Source organism: Aphelocoma coerulescens, unplaced genomic scaffold, assembly GCF_041296385.1.
Source record: "Aphelocoma coerulescens isolate FSJ_1873_10779 unplaced genomic scaffold, UR_Acoe_1.0 HiC_scaffold_75, whole genome shotgun sequence".
Taxonomy (NCBI): Eukaryota; Metazoa; Chordata; class Aves; order Passeriformes; family Corvidae; genus Aphelocoma; species Aphelocoma coerulescens.
In genome coordinates this window covers 1,876,154-1,893,295 of record NW_027184061.1, presented here as the reverse complement: position 1 = coordinate 1,893,295, position 17,142 = coordinate 1,876,154, and the positions used below count along the sequence as shown (strand labels likewise).

At 55.6% G+C, this 17,142-nt stretch overlaps 1 protein-coding gene across 1 annotated transcript; it reads left to right on the top strand.

Moving 5' to 3' along the window:
- Positions 1-222: 222 nt before the first annotated feature.
- On the top strand, positions 223-15,150 carry TUBB (tubulin beta class I). The gene is made up of 4 exons (XM_069000145.1): positions 223-368; positions 4,636-4,744; positions 8,374-8,484; positions 12,007-15,150. The coding sequence occupies exons 1-4, from the start codon at positions 312-314 to the stop codon at positions 13,062-13,064; spliced, it is 1,335 nt and encodes a 444-aa protein (XP_068856246.1). The 5' UTR covers positions 223-311; the 3' UTR covers positions 13,065-15,150.
- Positions 15,151-17,142: the final 1,992 nt, after the last annotated feature.

Here is a 17,142-nt window from a genome sequence, read left to right as displayed (position 1 = left end):
CGGAGCGCCGGTGGGAGGGGTTTAAAAGGGGTTTTGACTAATGGAGGGACAGAATGATGGATTGACAGAGGGATTGACCAATGGAATCGCGGGGAGCGGGCGGTGCCGACCAATGGGAGCCGCGGCTTTGTCCTATATGAGCGCGCGCGGGGCCGCGACGGCCGCCATTTTCGTCGCCGCCGCCGCGCTCGTGCTTTTGCTCCGCTCTTAAAGGGGCCGCGCCGCCTCTTTTTTTTTTCTATTCCCTTTTCCGAGCGCCTCAGCGCCGTCCGGGTGGGCCCGAGACCCCCCCATCACACACCGCCGCCGCCATGAGGGAGATCGTCCACATCCAGGCGGGCCAATGCGGCAACCAGATCGGCGCCAAGGTGAGCGGGGCGGGCCCCACCTCCATCCCCCGCCGCGGCGGCGTTGCCCCTTTAAGAGCCCCCCCACCCCCCGCGCGCGAAGACAAAGGGTGACCCAAAACAGGGCGATTTCCCCCCAAAATCGGCGTTTTCTCGCCGAAACGACACCTGTGAGGGAAGGACGCGGTGCCAAATTTAGCGGATTTGGGTTAAAATGAGGCGATTTTGTCGCTGAATGAGGATTTGCGGCGTCTGACCGCGCCCCCCCCCCACACGCGGCCGCAAAATGGCGGCTCTGGGCGGCGGCCCCGAAACGCGGCGGTTTCGCCCCCAAAACCGCTTTTTTTGGGTTGTTTTAAGAAGAAATAATGATTCTTTGCTCGTTTAAATGCGTATTTTAAAGATTCGGCTGCAAATGGCGCTTTTTGCCCAAAATCGTGGAGGGTTCAGCCGAGAATGGGCGGGGAAGGCGCCAAAATGGCGGCGGAGAGCCCCGAAATTAAAGGATTTATCCCCAAAATTGAGATTCTCACAATGATTTCTTCTGAATTTAGTGCAAAAAGTGATTTTTTTAGGGGTTTTTAAAACGCGGATGTTTAAATGCTGCATTTCCAGCCCCGAAATCGGTTGTTTCCACCTCAACATTCGGGGTTTTTTTCCCTAATTTTGTCTATTTTCACGCCCAAATGATCAAATTTCACCTGAAAAGGGTGGATTTTGTGCCCCAAAAAGAAGATTTTTCTGACCTTCAAACGGGGCGTGAACCCGGAGGGGTTCCAGACCTGAGAATGGGAGGATGTAAGCTAAGGAAAAAAGCGATTTAATCGTCACAATGAAGCTTTTTAGCCCCAAAATCCGAGCCGTGGCGCCGCTTTTTGTTCCAAAATCGGGGTTTTTTATCCCAAACCGGTTTTTTTTCCCCTGCTAAATAAAGGGTTTGAAGTTGCAGGATTTTATACCCAAATCCATTCCTTTTTCATGCTTCAAATGCGGATTTTGTACCTTTAAATTGTGATTTTTCAGCCCCTAAAATGATGTTTGTACTCTCTGGTTTCAGCTTTGTTCCCCGAAATGCTCTTTTTTTCCTAAAAAATGAATATCTTCTTTCCCAAAAAATGTTTTAATTCTTAAAACGTTAACATTTGGATGTTAAATGGGATTTTTATTTCGTTTATGAGCGGTTTTGTTGCTAAAAATGTGGATTTTTGTCCCTCTAAAACCTTTCCCAGCCCCAAAATGGAGCTCGGCAGCTCCAGCTCAGCATCTTTGTTCTCCAAAACGCCGATTTTGCTCCAAAATGAGAATTTTGATCCCTCAGCGCGGATTTTTGAGGCTAAAAAGGGATGAATTGGTTTCCTGAAAAGACGATTTTGGGTTAAAATCGGGTTTTTTTTGCATTCCGAAGGGAGTTCCTAGCTCCAAAATGGAGGTTTCCAGCCCCAAAATGGAGGTTCGGGGGAAGAACCGCAGCTTTGTGCTCCTAAATCCGCTTTTTTTACCTCAAAAGCACCGCTTCGGCTCCGAAATTCACTTTTTTAATTTCAATTTTCTTTTTAATTGAACAAATTGGGGATTTTTGCCCCAAAAAACGTCGTTTTAGGCCTCGGAATTTGTGATTTTTCGCACCGCAGTGTTGTTTTTTGTGCTTCAAAAACCCCTTTTTGCCCCCCAAAATTTACTTCAACCCCAAAACCGTCAGTTTTATCCCGAAATTTGGTTTTTTATTTTTCTCTAAATGTCCATTTCTGTCCGGAAATCGCCATTTTCAGCCCCAAATTCGCCTCTTTGTGTCCGCAGACCGCATTTCCTCCGCCCTGAAGGGACTTTTTCCGCCCCAAACCCAAATCTTTGTTCTCCCAAAAGCCTCAAATTGGAGTTTTTAGCCCCAAATTGGGATTTTTTTTTTTCGGTTTTTAAAGGAGGTGTTGAACCAAAATTGTGGTTTTGGCGCTGAAAAAAAAGGTTCTTTTTTTCTACAGAAAATTTTAGCATTCAAGAGGTCAAATTTATTGTCAAAAACCGAATTTTAGCCCCAAACCCCCATTTTTTCACCCCAAGATTGGCTTTTTTACCCTTAAAAGCCCTTTTTTATTCCATAATCCACGTTTCTGTCATTAAATTCTCAATTTCTGCTCCGAATTCCCATTTTTAACCAAAAATTGCGATTTTTAACCTCCTGTGTTCCAAACCTCCAAAACGCAGGGATTTTTCCCAAAAATGCTGATTTTTTTTAAACCCAGTTTGACCTTTTTAAAATCCTTTTTTTCCTCACTTCCCTAAAATCTCCATTTTTTCCCCCAAATTGACACTTTTTGGAGCCGTTTCTTTCCTACAACCCCCAAAATTGCCCTTTTTAACCCTTTTCTCCCCACAGCCCCAAAATCACCAGGTTTTAACCCATTTCTACCCACAGCCCCCAAAAATGCCGGGTTTTAACCCATTCCTTTCCTTAGCTCCAAAATCTGCATTTTTAAGCCTATTTCTGCCTTATTTTCACCCCAAATTGGTGGTTTTTAATCTGCTTTTCTCATTCAGCCCCAAAATTGACATTTTTGAACCCATTTTTGCTTTTTGGTGCTAAAATTGTCATTTTTTGTATAAATTTCTGCCTCATAATTCTCAATGCTCTATTTTTATTTCAAACCGCTGGTTTTTAAACTTTTTTCTTTTTTTTGCCAATCCAAAAATAACCATTTTTTAACCCAAATTCCTGTTTCAACCCCATTCCTTCCTCCACGGTCCCAAAGTCGCCGTTTTTCACCTTATTTTCCCCCTCAGGCCGGGCTCCCTCCTCTCCTTCCCTTGTGCCCATTTTTAACCCCAAACCCCCAAAGTTGGGGAGCCCCAATTTTCGGAGGGGAATTTTGGGTGTAAAAACCCTGATTTTGGGGTCCGAAAGAGCTGATTTTGGGTCCAAAAGTGCCGATTTTGGGGGCGTTTGTTTGAATTTTAACGTTTTTGCCGCCCTTTCCCCCTGTTCCCGCCCTTTTTAGGGGGCGGGGCCGCGCTGCTCTGGCCACGCCCCTCCCTCGCCAAGCCACGCCCACTCCGTGTGGCCACGCCCGCAAACGCTTTAAAAGCCTAAAAATCGCCTTTTTTACCCCAAAATGTGGCCGTGGGTTAGTGGGAGGGGCTTGTCTGATCCCACCTCTCAAGCCCCGCCCACCCCAGTTTGACCACGCCCCCAATCTCACCCTTAAAGTCCCCAAATTGGGGTTTTTTACCCCAAAATTTCTTCCAGGTGTGGGCGGGGTTTTCCTGGGTCTCCCCTTCCTTAAGCCCCGCCCCTTTTATCCTTGGCCACGCCCCAAATTTCTCCTAAATACTCCCTAAATCCTCGTTTTTCTACCCAAAACAAATCCTGGCTGTGGGTGGGGTGTGGCTGACCCCACCCCTGCCTTGGCCACACCCCCAAATTCCTTTAAATTCCCTAAATCCTTCAGTTTTCCCCCAAAAACGCAGCCATGGGGAGGTGGGTGTGGCCAGACTCAAACCCTCCTTTTCCTTTAAGGTCCCAAAATCCCCTTTTTTGCCCCCAAACTAAACCCCAGGCAGAACAAAGTGGTCGTGGCTCATGTGACCCCACCCCCTCCTTAAGCCCCACCCCCCTTTAACCACGCCCCCCCACTTCCACCCTAAAATCCCCATTTTTCACCCCCAAATTCCAGGTTTTTTCCCCCAAAATGGTGCCTGGGTTGGGTGTGGCCCATGTGACCCCACCCCTCCACAAGCCACGCCCCCTTCAGCCCCGGACCACGCCCCCAATTCTCATTTAATTCCCTTTGCACCCAAAAATCACCATTTTTTAGACCCAGATTCCCGGTTTTTTCCCCCAAAATCCAGTCCCAGCTGTAGCGAAGTGGGCGTGGCCCCGACCCCACCCCTGCCCAAGCCCCCCCCCCTTTAACCCCTGGCCACGCCCCCACCTCCATTTTGGCCTCCCAAACCCCCATTTCCCACCTGAAAACCCCCATTATTTTTTTCCCCAAATCCTCCTTTTTTCCCTCAAAACCCTGCCTGGGGTGGGTGTGGCCACTCGTTTTTTTTTTCCCCAAATCCTCCTTTTTTCCCCTCAAAACCCTTTCTGGGGTGGGTGTGGCCACGTGACCCCACCCCTCCCCAAGCCCCGCCCCCTCTAACCCCCGACCACGCCCCCAATTTCCCCCTAAAATCCCTGTTTCTCCACCTAAAACCCCTGTTTTTCCACCTAAAATCCTGCTCTTTTCACCAAAAATCCTCTTTTTTGCCCGAAACACCCGTTTTTCACCCCAACGCCGCGGCCCCGCAGTTCTGGGAGGTGATCAGCGACGAGCACGGCATCGACCCCACGGGCACCTACCACGGCGACAGCGACCTGCAGCTGGACCGCATCAGCGTCTACTACAACGAGGCCACGGGTGGGGACACCGGGGGCGTTTGGGGACAGCCGGGGGCACTCGGAGACAGCTGTCACCCCCCATCCTGGGTGGCACCGGGTGGCATCTGTCACCTCAGCCGGTGGCACTGTCGATGTCGTCTGCGTTTGTTACCTTCTCCCGGTGTTGCTTTGTCACCTTTGGTGTCACCCTGAGTGTCACCTGTTGGTGTCACCCTGTCCTGTGTCACCTTGGTGTCACCCTGTGCTTTGTCACCTTCTTGATGTCACCTTGAGTGTTACCTTCTTGGTGTCATCCTGTCCTGTGTCACCTTCCTGGTGTCACCCTGTGCTTTGTCACCTTCTTGGTGTCACCTTCTTGGTGTCACCCTGTTCTCTGTCACGTCTTGGTGTCACCCTGTGCTTTCTCACCTCTTGGTGTCACCTTGAGTGTCACCTTCTTGATGTCACCCTGTTCTCAGTCACCCCCTGGTGTCACCCTGAGTGTCATCTGTTGGTGTCACCCTGTCCTGTGTCACCTTCCTGGTGTCACCCTGTCCTTTGTGCCCTCCTAGGTGCCATCCTATCCCCTGTCACCTGTGGGTGTCACGCTGTTCTTTGTCACCCCCTGGTGTCACCCTGTCCCCTGTCACCTTCCTGGTGTCACCCTGTCCTTTGTGCCCTCCCTGCTGCCACCCTGTCCTGTGTCACTCTCTGGGTGTCACTTTGTTCTCTGCCACCCCCTGTCACCCTGAGCATCGTCTCTTGTTGTCACCCTGTTTTCTGTCACCTTTCTGGTGTCACCCTGTGCTTTCTGCGCTCTTGGTGTCACCCTGAGCATCATCTTTTGTCTCTGTCACCAGTTGTGTCATCCTGTCCTTTGTGCCTTCCTAGGTGCCATCCTGTTACCTGTGGGTGTCACCCTGTCCTTTGTCACCCTCTAGGTGTCACTTTGTTCCTTGTCACCCCCTGGTGTCACCCTGTTCTGTGTCCCCTCCCTGGTCTCATGTGTCCCTTGTCACCTTCCAGGTGTCACTCTGTGTTCTGTCACCTCTTGGTGTCACCCTGTCCTTTGTGCCCTCTCTGGTGCCACCCTGTCCTGTGTCACCCTGTGGGTGTCACCCTGTTCTCTGTCACCTCGTGGTGTCACCCTGAGCGCCATCTCTTGGTGTCATCCTGTTCTCTGTCACCTTCCTGGTGTCACCCTGTGCTTTCTGCCCTCTTGGTGTCACCCTGAGCATCATCTTTTGTCTTTGTCACCAGTTGGTGTCACCCTGTCCTTTGTGCCTTCCTAGGTGCCATCCTGTTACCTGTGGGTGTCACCCTGTTCTCTGTCACCCCCTGGTGTCACCCTGTCCTTTTGTCACCCCCTGGTGTCACCTTGTTCTCTGTCACCCCCTGGTGTCACCCTGTCCTTTGTCCCCTCCCCCGTCTCATTTGTCCCTTGTCACCTTCCAGGTGTCACTCTTGTGTTCTGTCACCTCTCGGTGTCACCCTGTCCTTTGTGCCTTCCCTGGTGCCACCCTGTCCTGTGTCACCCTCTGGGTGTCACCCTGTTTTCTGTCACCCCCTGGTGTCACCCTGAGCGTCATCTCTTGGTGTCACCCTGTGCTCTGTCACCTTCCTGGTGTCACCCTGTCCTGTGTCCCCTCCCTGGTCTCGTGTCCCTTGTCACCTTCCAGGTGTCACTCTGTTCTGTCACCTCTTGGTGCCACCCTGTCCTTTGTCACCCTCTGGGTGTCACTTTGTTCCCTGTCACCCCTTGGTGTCACCCCCTGGTGTCACCCAGTTCTCTGTCACCCCCTGGTGTCACATTGTCCTTTGTCCCCTCCCTGGTCTCATCTGTCCCTTGTCATCTCCCAGGTGTCACCGTGTTTTCTGTCACCCCCAGGTGGCACCCTGTCCTTTGTGCCCTCCCTGCTGCCACCCTGTTCTCTGTCACCCCCTGGTGTCACCCTGAGCGTCATCTCTTGTTGTCACCCTGTCCTCTGTCACCTTCCTGGTGTCACCCTGTCCTTTGTGCCCTCCCTGTTCCCTGTCACCCCCTGGTGTCACCCTGTCCTTTGTCACCCTCTGGGTGTCACTTTGTTCCCTGTCACCCTGTCATGTGTCCTCTCCCTGGTCTCATCTGTCCCTTGTCATCTCCCAGGTGTCACCGTGTTTTCTGTCACCCCAGGTGGCACCCTGTCCTTTGTGCCCTCTCTGGTGCCACCCTGTCCTGTGTTATCCTGTGGGTGTCACTCTGTTCTCTGTCACCTCTTGGTGTCACCCTGTCCGCTGTCATCTCTTGGTGTCACCCTGTTCTCTGTCTCCTTCCTGGTGTCACCCTGTTCTGTGTCACATCTCAGTGGCACCCTGTCCCATGTCACCCTGTCCCATGTCACCCCCACCCAGTGCCACCTTCTCCATTGTCACCCCCAGTCCTGTCACCCCCCCAGTGTCACCTGTCCCCTGTGACCTGCCTGGTGTCACCCTGTCCCTTGTCACCCCCTGGTGTCACCCAGTTCTGTATCACCCCCTGGTGTCACCCTGGGGGTCCCCTGTTACCCCCTGGTGTCACCCTGTTCTCTGTCACGTGTCTGGTGCCACCTTGTTCTTTGTCCCCTCCCTGGTTTCATCTGTCCCTTGTCATCTCCCAGGTGTCACCCTGTTGTCTATCACCTCTTGGTCTCACCCTGTCTTTTGTGCTCTCCTTGCTGCCACCCTGTCCTGTGTCACCCTGTGGGTGTCACCTTGTCCTCTGTCACCCCTTGGTGTCACCTTGTCTGTTGTCACCTCTTGGTGTCACCCTATTCTCTGTCCCTCCCTGGTCCCATCTGTCCCCTGTCACCGCCGTGGTGTCACCCTGTCCTGTGTCACATCTCAGTGGCACCCTGTCCCTTGTCACCCTGTCCCTTGTCACCCTGTCCCATGTCACCCTGTCCCCTGTCACCCCCACCCAGTGCCACCTTCTCCATTGTCACCCCCAGTCCTGTCACCCCCCCAGTGTCACCTGTCTCCTGTGACCTGCCTGGTGTCACCCTGTCCTGTGTCACATCTCAGTGTCACCCTGTCACCCCCTGGTGCCACCCTGTTTTCTGTCATCTCTTGGTGTCACCCTGTCCCTTGTCACCCCCTGGTGTCACCCTGTTCCCTGTCACCCCCTGGTGTTGCTTTGTCCCATCTTGGGTTGGTTTGGGGTGATTTTGGGTAGGTTTGGGGTGATTTTGGGTAGGTTTGGGGTGATTTTGGGTGGGTTTGGGTTGATTTTGGGTGGGTTTGAGGTGATTTTAGGTGGGTTTGGATGATTTGGGTGGGTTTGAGGTGATTTTAGGTGGGTCTGAGGTGATATAGGGTGGGTTTGAGTGATTTGGGATGTGTTTGAGGTGGTTTTGGGTGGGTCTGAGGTGGTTTTGGGTGGGTTTGGGGTAATTCCAGGTGGTTTTGGGGCCATCCCGGGTGGTTTTGGGGCCATTCCAGGTCGTTTTGGGGCCATTCCAGGTCATTTTGGGACAGTTCCACATGGTTTTGGGGCTATTCCAGGTGCTTTTGGGGCCATTCTAAGTGCTTTTGTAGCTATTTTGAGTGCTTTTGGGGCCGCTCCGGATGCTTTTGGGGCAGTTTGGCCGTTACGGGGCCGCTCGGGGCCGTGTCCCCTGCGCGTGCCCCCGCTGACGTGCCCGCTGTCCCCAGGGGGTAAATACGTGCCCAGGGCCATCCTGGTGGACCTGGAGCCCGGCACGATGGACTCGGTGCGCTCCGGCCCCTTCGGGCAGATCTTCCGGCCCGACAACTTCGTCTTCGGTGAGTGACCTGGGGGGACACTGGGACACCTGGAGGGACACTGGGGACACCTGGAGGGACACTGGGGACACCTGGGGCTGTTTGGGGACACCTGGGGGGGACATTGGGGACACCTGGAGACACCTGGAGGGACACTGGGGACACCTGGGGGGGACATTGGGGACACCTGGGGGGGACATTGGGGACACCTGGGAGGAACATTAGGGACACTTGGGGGGAACATCAGGGACATGTGGGAGGACATCAGGGACACCTGGGGGCTCCTGAGGGACATCTGGGGGCTCCTGAGGGACATCTGGAGACACCTGAGGACATTTGGGGAAACTTGGGGGCTCCTGAGGGACATTTGGGGACACCTGGGGGTGAGTGGGGGCCTCTAGGACACACCTGGGGACTTCTGAGGGATACTGGGGACACTTGGGGGTGAGTGAGGGACATTTAGGGACACTTGGGGGTGAGTGGGGACATCAGGGACACACATGGGGACACCTGGGGGCTCCTGAGGGACATTTGGGGACACCTGGAGCTGAGCAGGGACACCTGGGGACATCAGGGACACTCAGTGGCTGCTGAGGAATATTTAGGGACACCTGGGGGTGAGTGAGGGATATTTAGGGACACCTGGGGGTGAGTGGGGACATCAGGGACACACCTGGGGACACCTGGGAGTGTTTGGGACACACTTGGGGACACCTGGGGGCTCCTGAGGGACATCTGGGGACACCTGGGGCTGAGCAGGGACACCTGGGGGCATCAGGGACACTTGGTGGCTCCTGAGGGACATTTAGAGACGGCTGGGGGTGAGTGGGGACCCCTAGGACAGACCCTGGGGACTCCTGGGGGACATCGGGGACACCTGGGACACTTGAGGGACACCTGGGGGACATTTAGGGACACCTGGGGGTGAGTGGGGACCTCTAGGACACATCTGGGGACACCTGGGAGTGTTTGGGACAACCCTGGGGGCTCCTGAGGGACATTTGGGGACACCTGGATGTGAGTGACGGACGCCTGGGGATCTTGGGGACATCAGGAACACCTGGGGGACACAGCTGGAGATGTTGGGGGCTCCTGAAGGTATCTGGGGGTACCTGGGGGTGAGTGAGGGACATTTGGGGACATCTGGGGACACCTGGGGGTTCCTGGAGGCATCTGGGGACTCCTGAGGGGCACCTGGGGACATCCGGGGACACCTGGGAAGCATCTGGAGACATTGGGGACACCTGGGGGCTGCTGAGGGACAGTGGGGACACCTTGGGGACAGCTGGGATGGGACACCTGGGACACGCTCCAGGACATCGGGGCCACACGTGGGACACCGGGGTGGTGGCCTCAAGGGGTGGCAGGGCCCCAAAGGGGACATCAAGGTCCCCAAGTGTCCCCAGAGTGGAGTCTGAAGGTCCCTGAGGGCCCCAGAGGTGGCATCAAGGTCCCCAAGGAGGGGAGGAAGGTCCCCAAGGGTGGTCTGGGGCTCTCTCAGGTCTCCAGAGGTGGTTTGAGGTCCCCAGAGATGGTTTGATGGCCATCAAGAGCCTCAGGCTTGGTTCAGGGTCTCCAGAGGTGCTTTGGGGGTCTCCAAGGATTTCAACGTTGGTTCGAAGGTCTCCAGAGGTGTTTAAAGGTTCTCCAAGCGGTGATGGTGGTGCTCGAGCTCCTCAGGGGTGGTTTGAGGTCCTCAGTGGTGGTTTAAAGGCCCCTAGAAATGCCTTGAAGGCCATCAAGAACCCCGAGGTTGGGTTTAGGGTCTCCAAAGGTGCTTTGAAGTTCCTTAAAGGTGGTTTGAAGGTCAGCAAGAACCCCAAGGTTGGTTGAGGGTCTCTAAAGGTGCTTTGAGATCTCCATAGGTGGTTTGAAGCTCCTCAGAGATGGTTTGAAGGTCAACAAGAACCCCAAGGTTGGTTGAGGGATTCCAGAGGTGGTTTGAGGTCCCCAACGATGGTTTGAGATCTCCAGAGGTGCTTTGATGGCCATCAAGAACCCCAAGGTTGGTTGAGGGTCTTCAAAGGTGCTTTGAGGTCTCCAAGGATCTCAACCTTGGTTCGAAGGTCTCCAGAGGTGCTTTGAAGGTTTTCCAAGTGGCGACGGTGGTGCTTGAGGTCCCCAGGGGTGCTTTGAGGTCTCCAGAGGTGCTTTGAGGTCTCCAAAGATGGTTTGAGATCCCCAGAGGTGGTTTGATGGTCATCAAGAACCTCAAGGTTGGGCTGAGTCTCCAAAGGTGCTTTGAGGTCTCCAAAGGTGGTTTAAAGCCTCTCAGAGATGGTTTGAAGGTCATCAAGAAACCCAGGGTTGGGTTGATGGTTCCCAGAGGTGGTTTGAGGTCCCCAACGATGGTTTGAGATCTCCAGAGGTGGTTTGATGGTCATCAAGAACCTCAAGGTTGAGTTAAGGGTCTCCAAAGGTGTTTTGAGGACTCCAGCAGTGGTTTGAAGGTCCCTTAAGGTGGTTTGATGGTCATCAAGAACCTCAGGGTTGGGTTGATGGTTCCCAGAGGTGCTTTGAGGTCCCCAACGATGGTTTGAGATCCCCAGAGGTGGTTTGATGGTCATCAAGAACTCCAAGGTTGGGTTGAGGGTCTCCAAAAGTGCTTTGAGGTCTCCAAACGTGTGTTGAAGGTCCCCAAAGGTGGTTTGGTGGTCCTCAAGAACCTCAAGGTTGGGTTGAGAGTCTCCAAAGCTCTTTAAGGGTCCCCAAGGTCCTCCAGCTCGGTTCGAAGGCCTCCAGGGGCGGTCGGCCGCCCCCAGCCCCAGCTCACGCCGCTCTCTGTCCTCCTCCTCCCCCCTTCTCAGGCCAAAGCGGCGCCGGCAACAACTGGGCCAAGGGTCACTACACGGAGGGCGCCGAGCTGGGGGGGTCAGCGGCCCTGAGGTTGGGGTGAAGGTTCCCAAGGTGGTTGGAGGTCCCCAGAGATGGGTTGAAGATGTTTGAGAACGTCAGGGTTGGGTTGATGTCTCCAAAGGTGGTTTGAGGTCCCCAAAGGTGATTTGAGGATCTTCAAGAATCCCAATGTTGGTTGAGGGTCTCCCAAGGTGCTTTAAAGTCTCCAAAGGTGGTTTAAAGCTCCTCAGAGATGGTTTGAAGGTCATCAAGAACCCCAGGGTTGGGTTGAGGGATCCCAGAGGTGGTTTGAGATCCCCAGAGATGGTTTGATGGTCATCAAGAACCTCAAGGTTGAGTTAAGGGTTTCCAAAGGTGTTTTGAGGTCTCCAGCAGTGGTTTGAAGGTCCCTTAAGGTGGTTTGATGGTCATCAAGAACCTCAGGGTTGGGTTGAGGGTCTCCAAAAGTGCTTTGAAGGTCGCTCTCCAAAGGTGGTTTGATGGTCATCAAGTTGGGTTGAGGGTCTCCAAAGGTGCTTTGAAGGTCTGTACAGGTGGTTTGATGGTCGTCAAGTTGGGTTGAGGGTCTCCAAAGCTCTTTAAGGGTCCCCAAAATCCCCAGGCTCAGTCCGAAGGCCTCCAGGGGCGGTCGGCCGCCCCCAGCCCCAGCTCACGCCGCTCTCTGTCCTCCTCCTCCCCCCTTCTCAGGCCAAAGCGGCGCCGGCAACAACTGGGCCAAGGGTCACTACACGGAGGGCGCCGAGCTGGTGGACTCGGTGCTGGACGTGGTGCGCAAGGAGGCCGAGAGCTGCGACTGCCTGCAGGGCTTCCAGCTGACGCACTCGCTGGGCGGCGGCACCGGCTCGGGCATGGGCACGCTGCTGATCTCCAAGATCCGCGAGGAGTACCCCGACCGCATCATGAACACCTTCAGCGTGGTGCCGTCGCCCAAGGTGTCGGACACGGTGGTGGAGCCCTACAACGCCACGCTGTCGGTGCACCAGCTGGTGGAGAACACGGACGAGACGTACTGCATCGACAACGAGGCGCTCTATGACATCTGCTTCCGCACCCTCAAGCTGACCACGCCCACCTACGGCGACCTCAACCACCTGGTGTCGGCCACCATGAGCGGCGTCACCACCTGCCTGCGCTTCCCCGGGCAGCTCAACGCCGACCTGCGCAAGCTGGCCGTCAACATGGTGCCCTTCCCCCGGCTGCACTTCTTCATGCCCGGCTTCGCGCCGCTGACGTCGCGCGGCAGCCAGCAGTACCGCGCCCTCACCGTGCCCGAGCTCACCCAGCAGGTGTTCGACGCCAAGAACATGATGGCCGCCTGCGACCCGCGGCACGGCCGCTACCTCACCGTGGCCGCCGTCTTCCGCGGCCGCATGTCCATGAAGGAGGTGGACGAGCAGATGCTCAACGTGCAGAACAAGAACAGCTCCTACTTCGTGGAGTGGATCCCCAACAACGTGAAGACGGCCGTGTGCGACATCCCGCCGCGCGGCCTCAAGATGGCCGTCACCTTCATCGGCAACAGCACGGCCATCCAGGAGCTCTTCAAGCGCATCTCGGAGCAGTTCACGGCCATGTTCCGCCGCAAGGCCTTCCTGCACTGGTACACGGGCGAGGGCATGGACGAGATGGAGTTCACCGAGGCCGAGAGCAACATGAACGACCTCGTCTCCGAGTACCAGCAGTACCAGGACGCCACGGCCGAGGAGGAGGAGGATTTCGGCGAGGAGGCCGAGGAGGAGGCCTGAGGGGCCCTCACCGGTGGCGTCAACACGACCCCTCCCCCCCACCCCCGGCATCGTTGGAGGGCGGCGCTTTCGGCGTCGTCGTCATCGTCCTTCGTCATCGTCGTCCTTCGTCAGCGGTGGCAGCGGAGTCCCCACCTGACCTTCATCGTTGTCCTCGTAGTGCTCGAGCTTCATCGTCGGCATCCTCGGAGAGTCCCTGGTCTTCATCCTCGGAGAGTCCCTGGTCTTCATCGGCATCTTTGGAGAATCCCTGGTCTTCATCGTCGTTGTTGAAGAGTTCCCAGCTTTCATCATCATGGTCAGAGCTCCCAACCTTCATCATCGTCATCCTCCAAGAGTCCCTGGTCTTCATCGTCATCGTTGAAGAGTCCCCAACCTTCCTCATCACGGTCAGAGCGCCCAACCTTCATCATCATCACCCTTGAAGAGTCCCTGGTCTTCATCATTGAAGAGTCCCCAACCTTCATCGTCATCCTCCAAGAGTCCCCAGCCTTCATCATCATGGTCAGAGCGCCCAACCTTCATCATCATCATTCTCCAAGAGTCCCCCGTCTTCATCATCGTTGAAGAGTCCCCAACCTTCCTCATCATGGTCAGAGTCCCCAACCTTCATCATCATCATCCTTGAAGAGTCCCCGGCCTTCATCATCGTCATCATTGAAGAGTCTCCAGTCTTGATCGCGGTCAGAGCTCCCGACCTTCGTCATCGTCAGCAGTGAAGAGTTCTCCAACCTTCATCATCATCGTTGAGAGTCCCCGGCCTTCATCATCATCATCAGAGAGTCCCCGAGAGTCTCCAGCCTTCAGCACCGAGGAGCCCTTGACCTTCATCATCCTCACCATGGAGGAGCCCTTGACCTTCCTCATCGGCGTTGGACCTTCGCCCTCCTCATCCTCACGAGCTCCTGGCCTTCACCATCAGCACCGGGACCTTCATCCTCCTCATCCTCCTCGTCCCCCGCGCCCCTCCCCCGCTGCCGCCGCGGCCTCGCGTCCCCTCCCCCGCCCCCCGTCGGTTCCGCTTCCTTTTCCCCAATTTTCCTTCATTTTTCCCCAAATTTTCATTGATTTTCCCCATTTTCGTTCATTTCCCCCAATTTTCGTTCATTTTCCCCAGATTTTTATTGATTTTGCCCAATTTTGAGCCGTTTCCCCCCATTTTGGGGCGGTTTTGCCCCAATTTTCGTCATTTTTTTCCCCAATTTTTCTCCATTTTTCCCAATTTCTGTCCATTTTCCCCACTTTTTTGTTCATTTCTCCCCAATTTCTGTTTTTCTCCGTTTTTGTTCATTTTCCCCATTTTTTTTCTTTTTCCCCCACTTTTTTGATCATTTTTCCCATTTTTTGTTCATCCTTTTCCAAATTTTTTCCATTTTCCCCTGTTTTTCTCCATTTTTTAAAGCTTTTGTTTGTTTTTCCCACTTTTTTATTAATTTTTGCCATTTTTTGTCCATTTTCCCCAATTTTTTCTCCATTTCCCCCAATTTTTCTTCATCTTTTCCCCACTTTTTTCCTCTACTTTTCCCCAATTTTTCTCCATTTCCCCCCATTTTTGTTTATCTTTTTCTCCATTTTTTCCCTTTTTCCCAATTTTTTCTCCGTTTTTCCCCATTTCCGTTCATTTTTCTCCATTTTCCTCCATTTTCCTCAGTTTTCCTCCTTTTTTCCCACTTTTTGTTCATTTTTCCCCATTTCTCTTTCATTTCTTCCCAATTTTATTTTTTCCAATTTTTGTTCATTTTCCCCCAAATTTTCCTCCATTTTTCCCAATTTCTGTTCATTTTTCCCCAATTTTCGTTCATTTTCCCCAATTTTTTATCCATTTTTCCCCAATTTCCGTTCATTTTCCCCAATTTCCGTTCATTTTCCCCAATTTCCGTTCATTTTCCCCATTTCCGTTCATTTTGCCCAGTTTCCCTCCGTTTTTCCCCGTTCCCGTTGCCCTTTGCCCGTTTTCCCCCCGTTTTGCCCCATTCCTGGATGGTTTTTTTGCCCCGTTCCCGGATGGTTTTTTTTGCCCGTTTCTTTGGTTTTTCATATTGAAAAGTCGCCCCCGGGTCCGGAATAAACTCGGGATGGAAAAGCGGCTCCGGCCCCGTCCTGCGGCCACCGGGGGGTCCTGGGGTCACTTGGGGGGTCCTGGGGGTCACTCTGGGGTCACCTGGGGGTTCCTGGGGGTCACTGGGGTCACTCTGTGGCCACTGCGGCCACCAGGGGGTCCTGGGGTCACCTGGGGTCACTCTGCAGCCACTGCGGCCACCGGGGGGGTCCTGGGGTCACTCTGGGGTCACTGTGGCCACCAGGGGATGCTGGGGTCACTTGGGGGGTCCTGGGGTCACTCTTGGGCCACTGGGGGGTGCTGGGGTCACCTGGGGGGTCCTGAGGTCACTGGGGTCACCTGGGGTCACTCTGCAGCCACTGGGGTCACCTGGGGTCACTCTGCGGCCACTGCGGCCACCGGGGGGTCCTGGGGTCACCTGGGGGGTCCTGGGGTCACCTGAGGGGTCCTGGGGTCACTGTGGCCACCAGGGGATGCTGGGGTCACTCTAGGGTCAGTTGGGGGGTCCTGGGGTCACTCTGCGGCCACTGCAGCCACCGGGGGGTCCTGGGGTCACTCTGGGGTCAGTTGGGGGGTCCTGGGGTCACTCTGGCCACTGGGGGGTCCTGGGGTCGCTCTGGGGTCAGTTGGGGGGTCCTGGGGTCACTCCGTGGCTACTGTGGCCACCGGGGGGTGCTGGGGTCACTTGGGGGTCCTGGAGTCACTGAGGTCACTCTGTGGCCACTGCGGCCACCAGGGGGGTCCTGGGGGTCACTTTGGGGTCACCTGGGGGGTCCTGGGGTCATTCTGGGGTCAGTTGGGGAGTCCTGGGGTCACTGGGGTCACTCTGTGGCCACTGGGGGATCCTGGGGTCACTTCAGGGTCACCTGGGGGGTCACTCTGTGGTCACTGCAGCCACCGGGGGGGTCCTGGGGTCACTTGGGGGTCACCTGGGGGGTCCTGGGGTCACCTGAGGAGTCCTGAGGTCACTGGGGTCACCTGGGGTCACTCTGCGGCCACTGTGGCCACCGGGGGGTCCTGGGGTCACCTGGGGGGTCACTGGGGTCACTCTGCAGCCACTGCGGCCACCGGGGGATCCTGGGGTCACTCTTGGGTCACTTGGGGGGTCCTGGGAGTTCCTGGGGTCATTTCAGGGTCACTTCGGGGTCACCTGGGGTCACTCTGTGGTCACTGCGGCCACCAGGGGGGTCCTGGAGTCACTTGGGGGGTCCTGGGGGATCCTGGGGTCACTCTGGAGTCACCTGAGGGGTTCTGGGGTCACTTTGGGGTCACCTGGCATCACTTGGGGGATCACTGGGGTCACTTTGCGGCCATTGCAGCCACTGGGGGGTTCTGGGGTCACCTGGGGGGTCACTGGGGTCACTCTGCAGCCACTGCGGCCACCAGGGGGTCCTGGGGTCACTCTGGGGTCACTTGGGGTGTCCTGGGAGTTCCTGGGGTCACGTCAGGGTCACTTTGGGGTCACCTGAGAGGTCCTGGGGTCACTTGAGGGTCCCCAGTGTCATCTGGAGGGTCCTGGGGTCACCTGAGGGGTCTCAGGGTCACTCTGGGGTCACTTGGGGGTTCCCCAATGTCACCTGGGGGGTCCTGGGGTCACTCTGGGGTCACTCTGGGGTCCCCAATGTCCCCTGGGGGTCACTTTGGGCTCACCTGAGGGGTCTCAGGGTGACTTTGGGGTCACTTGGAGGGTCCTGGGGTCACTGTGGGGTCACCAGGGGGGTCCTGGGGTCACTTTGGGGTCACCCGGGGGGTCCTGGGGTCACTTTGGGGTCACCTCCCAGCTCCCCGTGTCCCTTTGGGGTCCCCTCTGTCCCCTGGGGGGTCCCTGGGTCACTCTCGGGGTCCCCAATGTCCCCTCCCGGCTCCCCCATGTCCCCTCCCCATTCTCGGGGTCCCCCCCAATGTCCTTGGGGTGTCCCCAGGGTGTCCCCAACCCCTCCCCCCATGTCCCCAGGGTGTCCCCAGGGTGTCCCCAACCCCTCCCCCCATGTCCCCAGGGTGTCCCCAGGGTGTCCCCAA

Excerpts from the sequence above, each read along its gene's own strand:
- TUBB (XM_069000145.1), top strand. The coding sequence starts at position 312 with ATGAGGGAGATCGTCCACATCCAGGCGGGCCAATGCGGCAACCAGATC. Across the intron at positions 369-4,635 it reads GCAACCAGATCGGCGCCAAG|TTCTGGGAGGTGATCAGCGA; the intron begins GTGAGCGGGGCG and ends GCGGCCCCGCAG. Across the intron at positions 8,485-12,006 it reads GCCCGACAACTTCGTCTTCG|GCCAAAGCGGCGCCGGCAAC; the intron begins GTGAGTGACCTG and ends CCCCCTTCTCAG.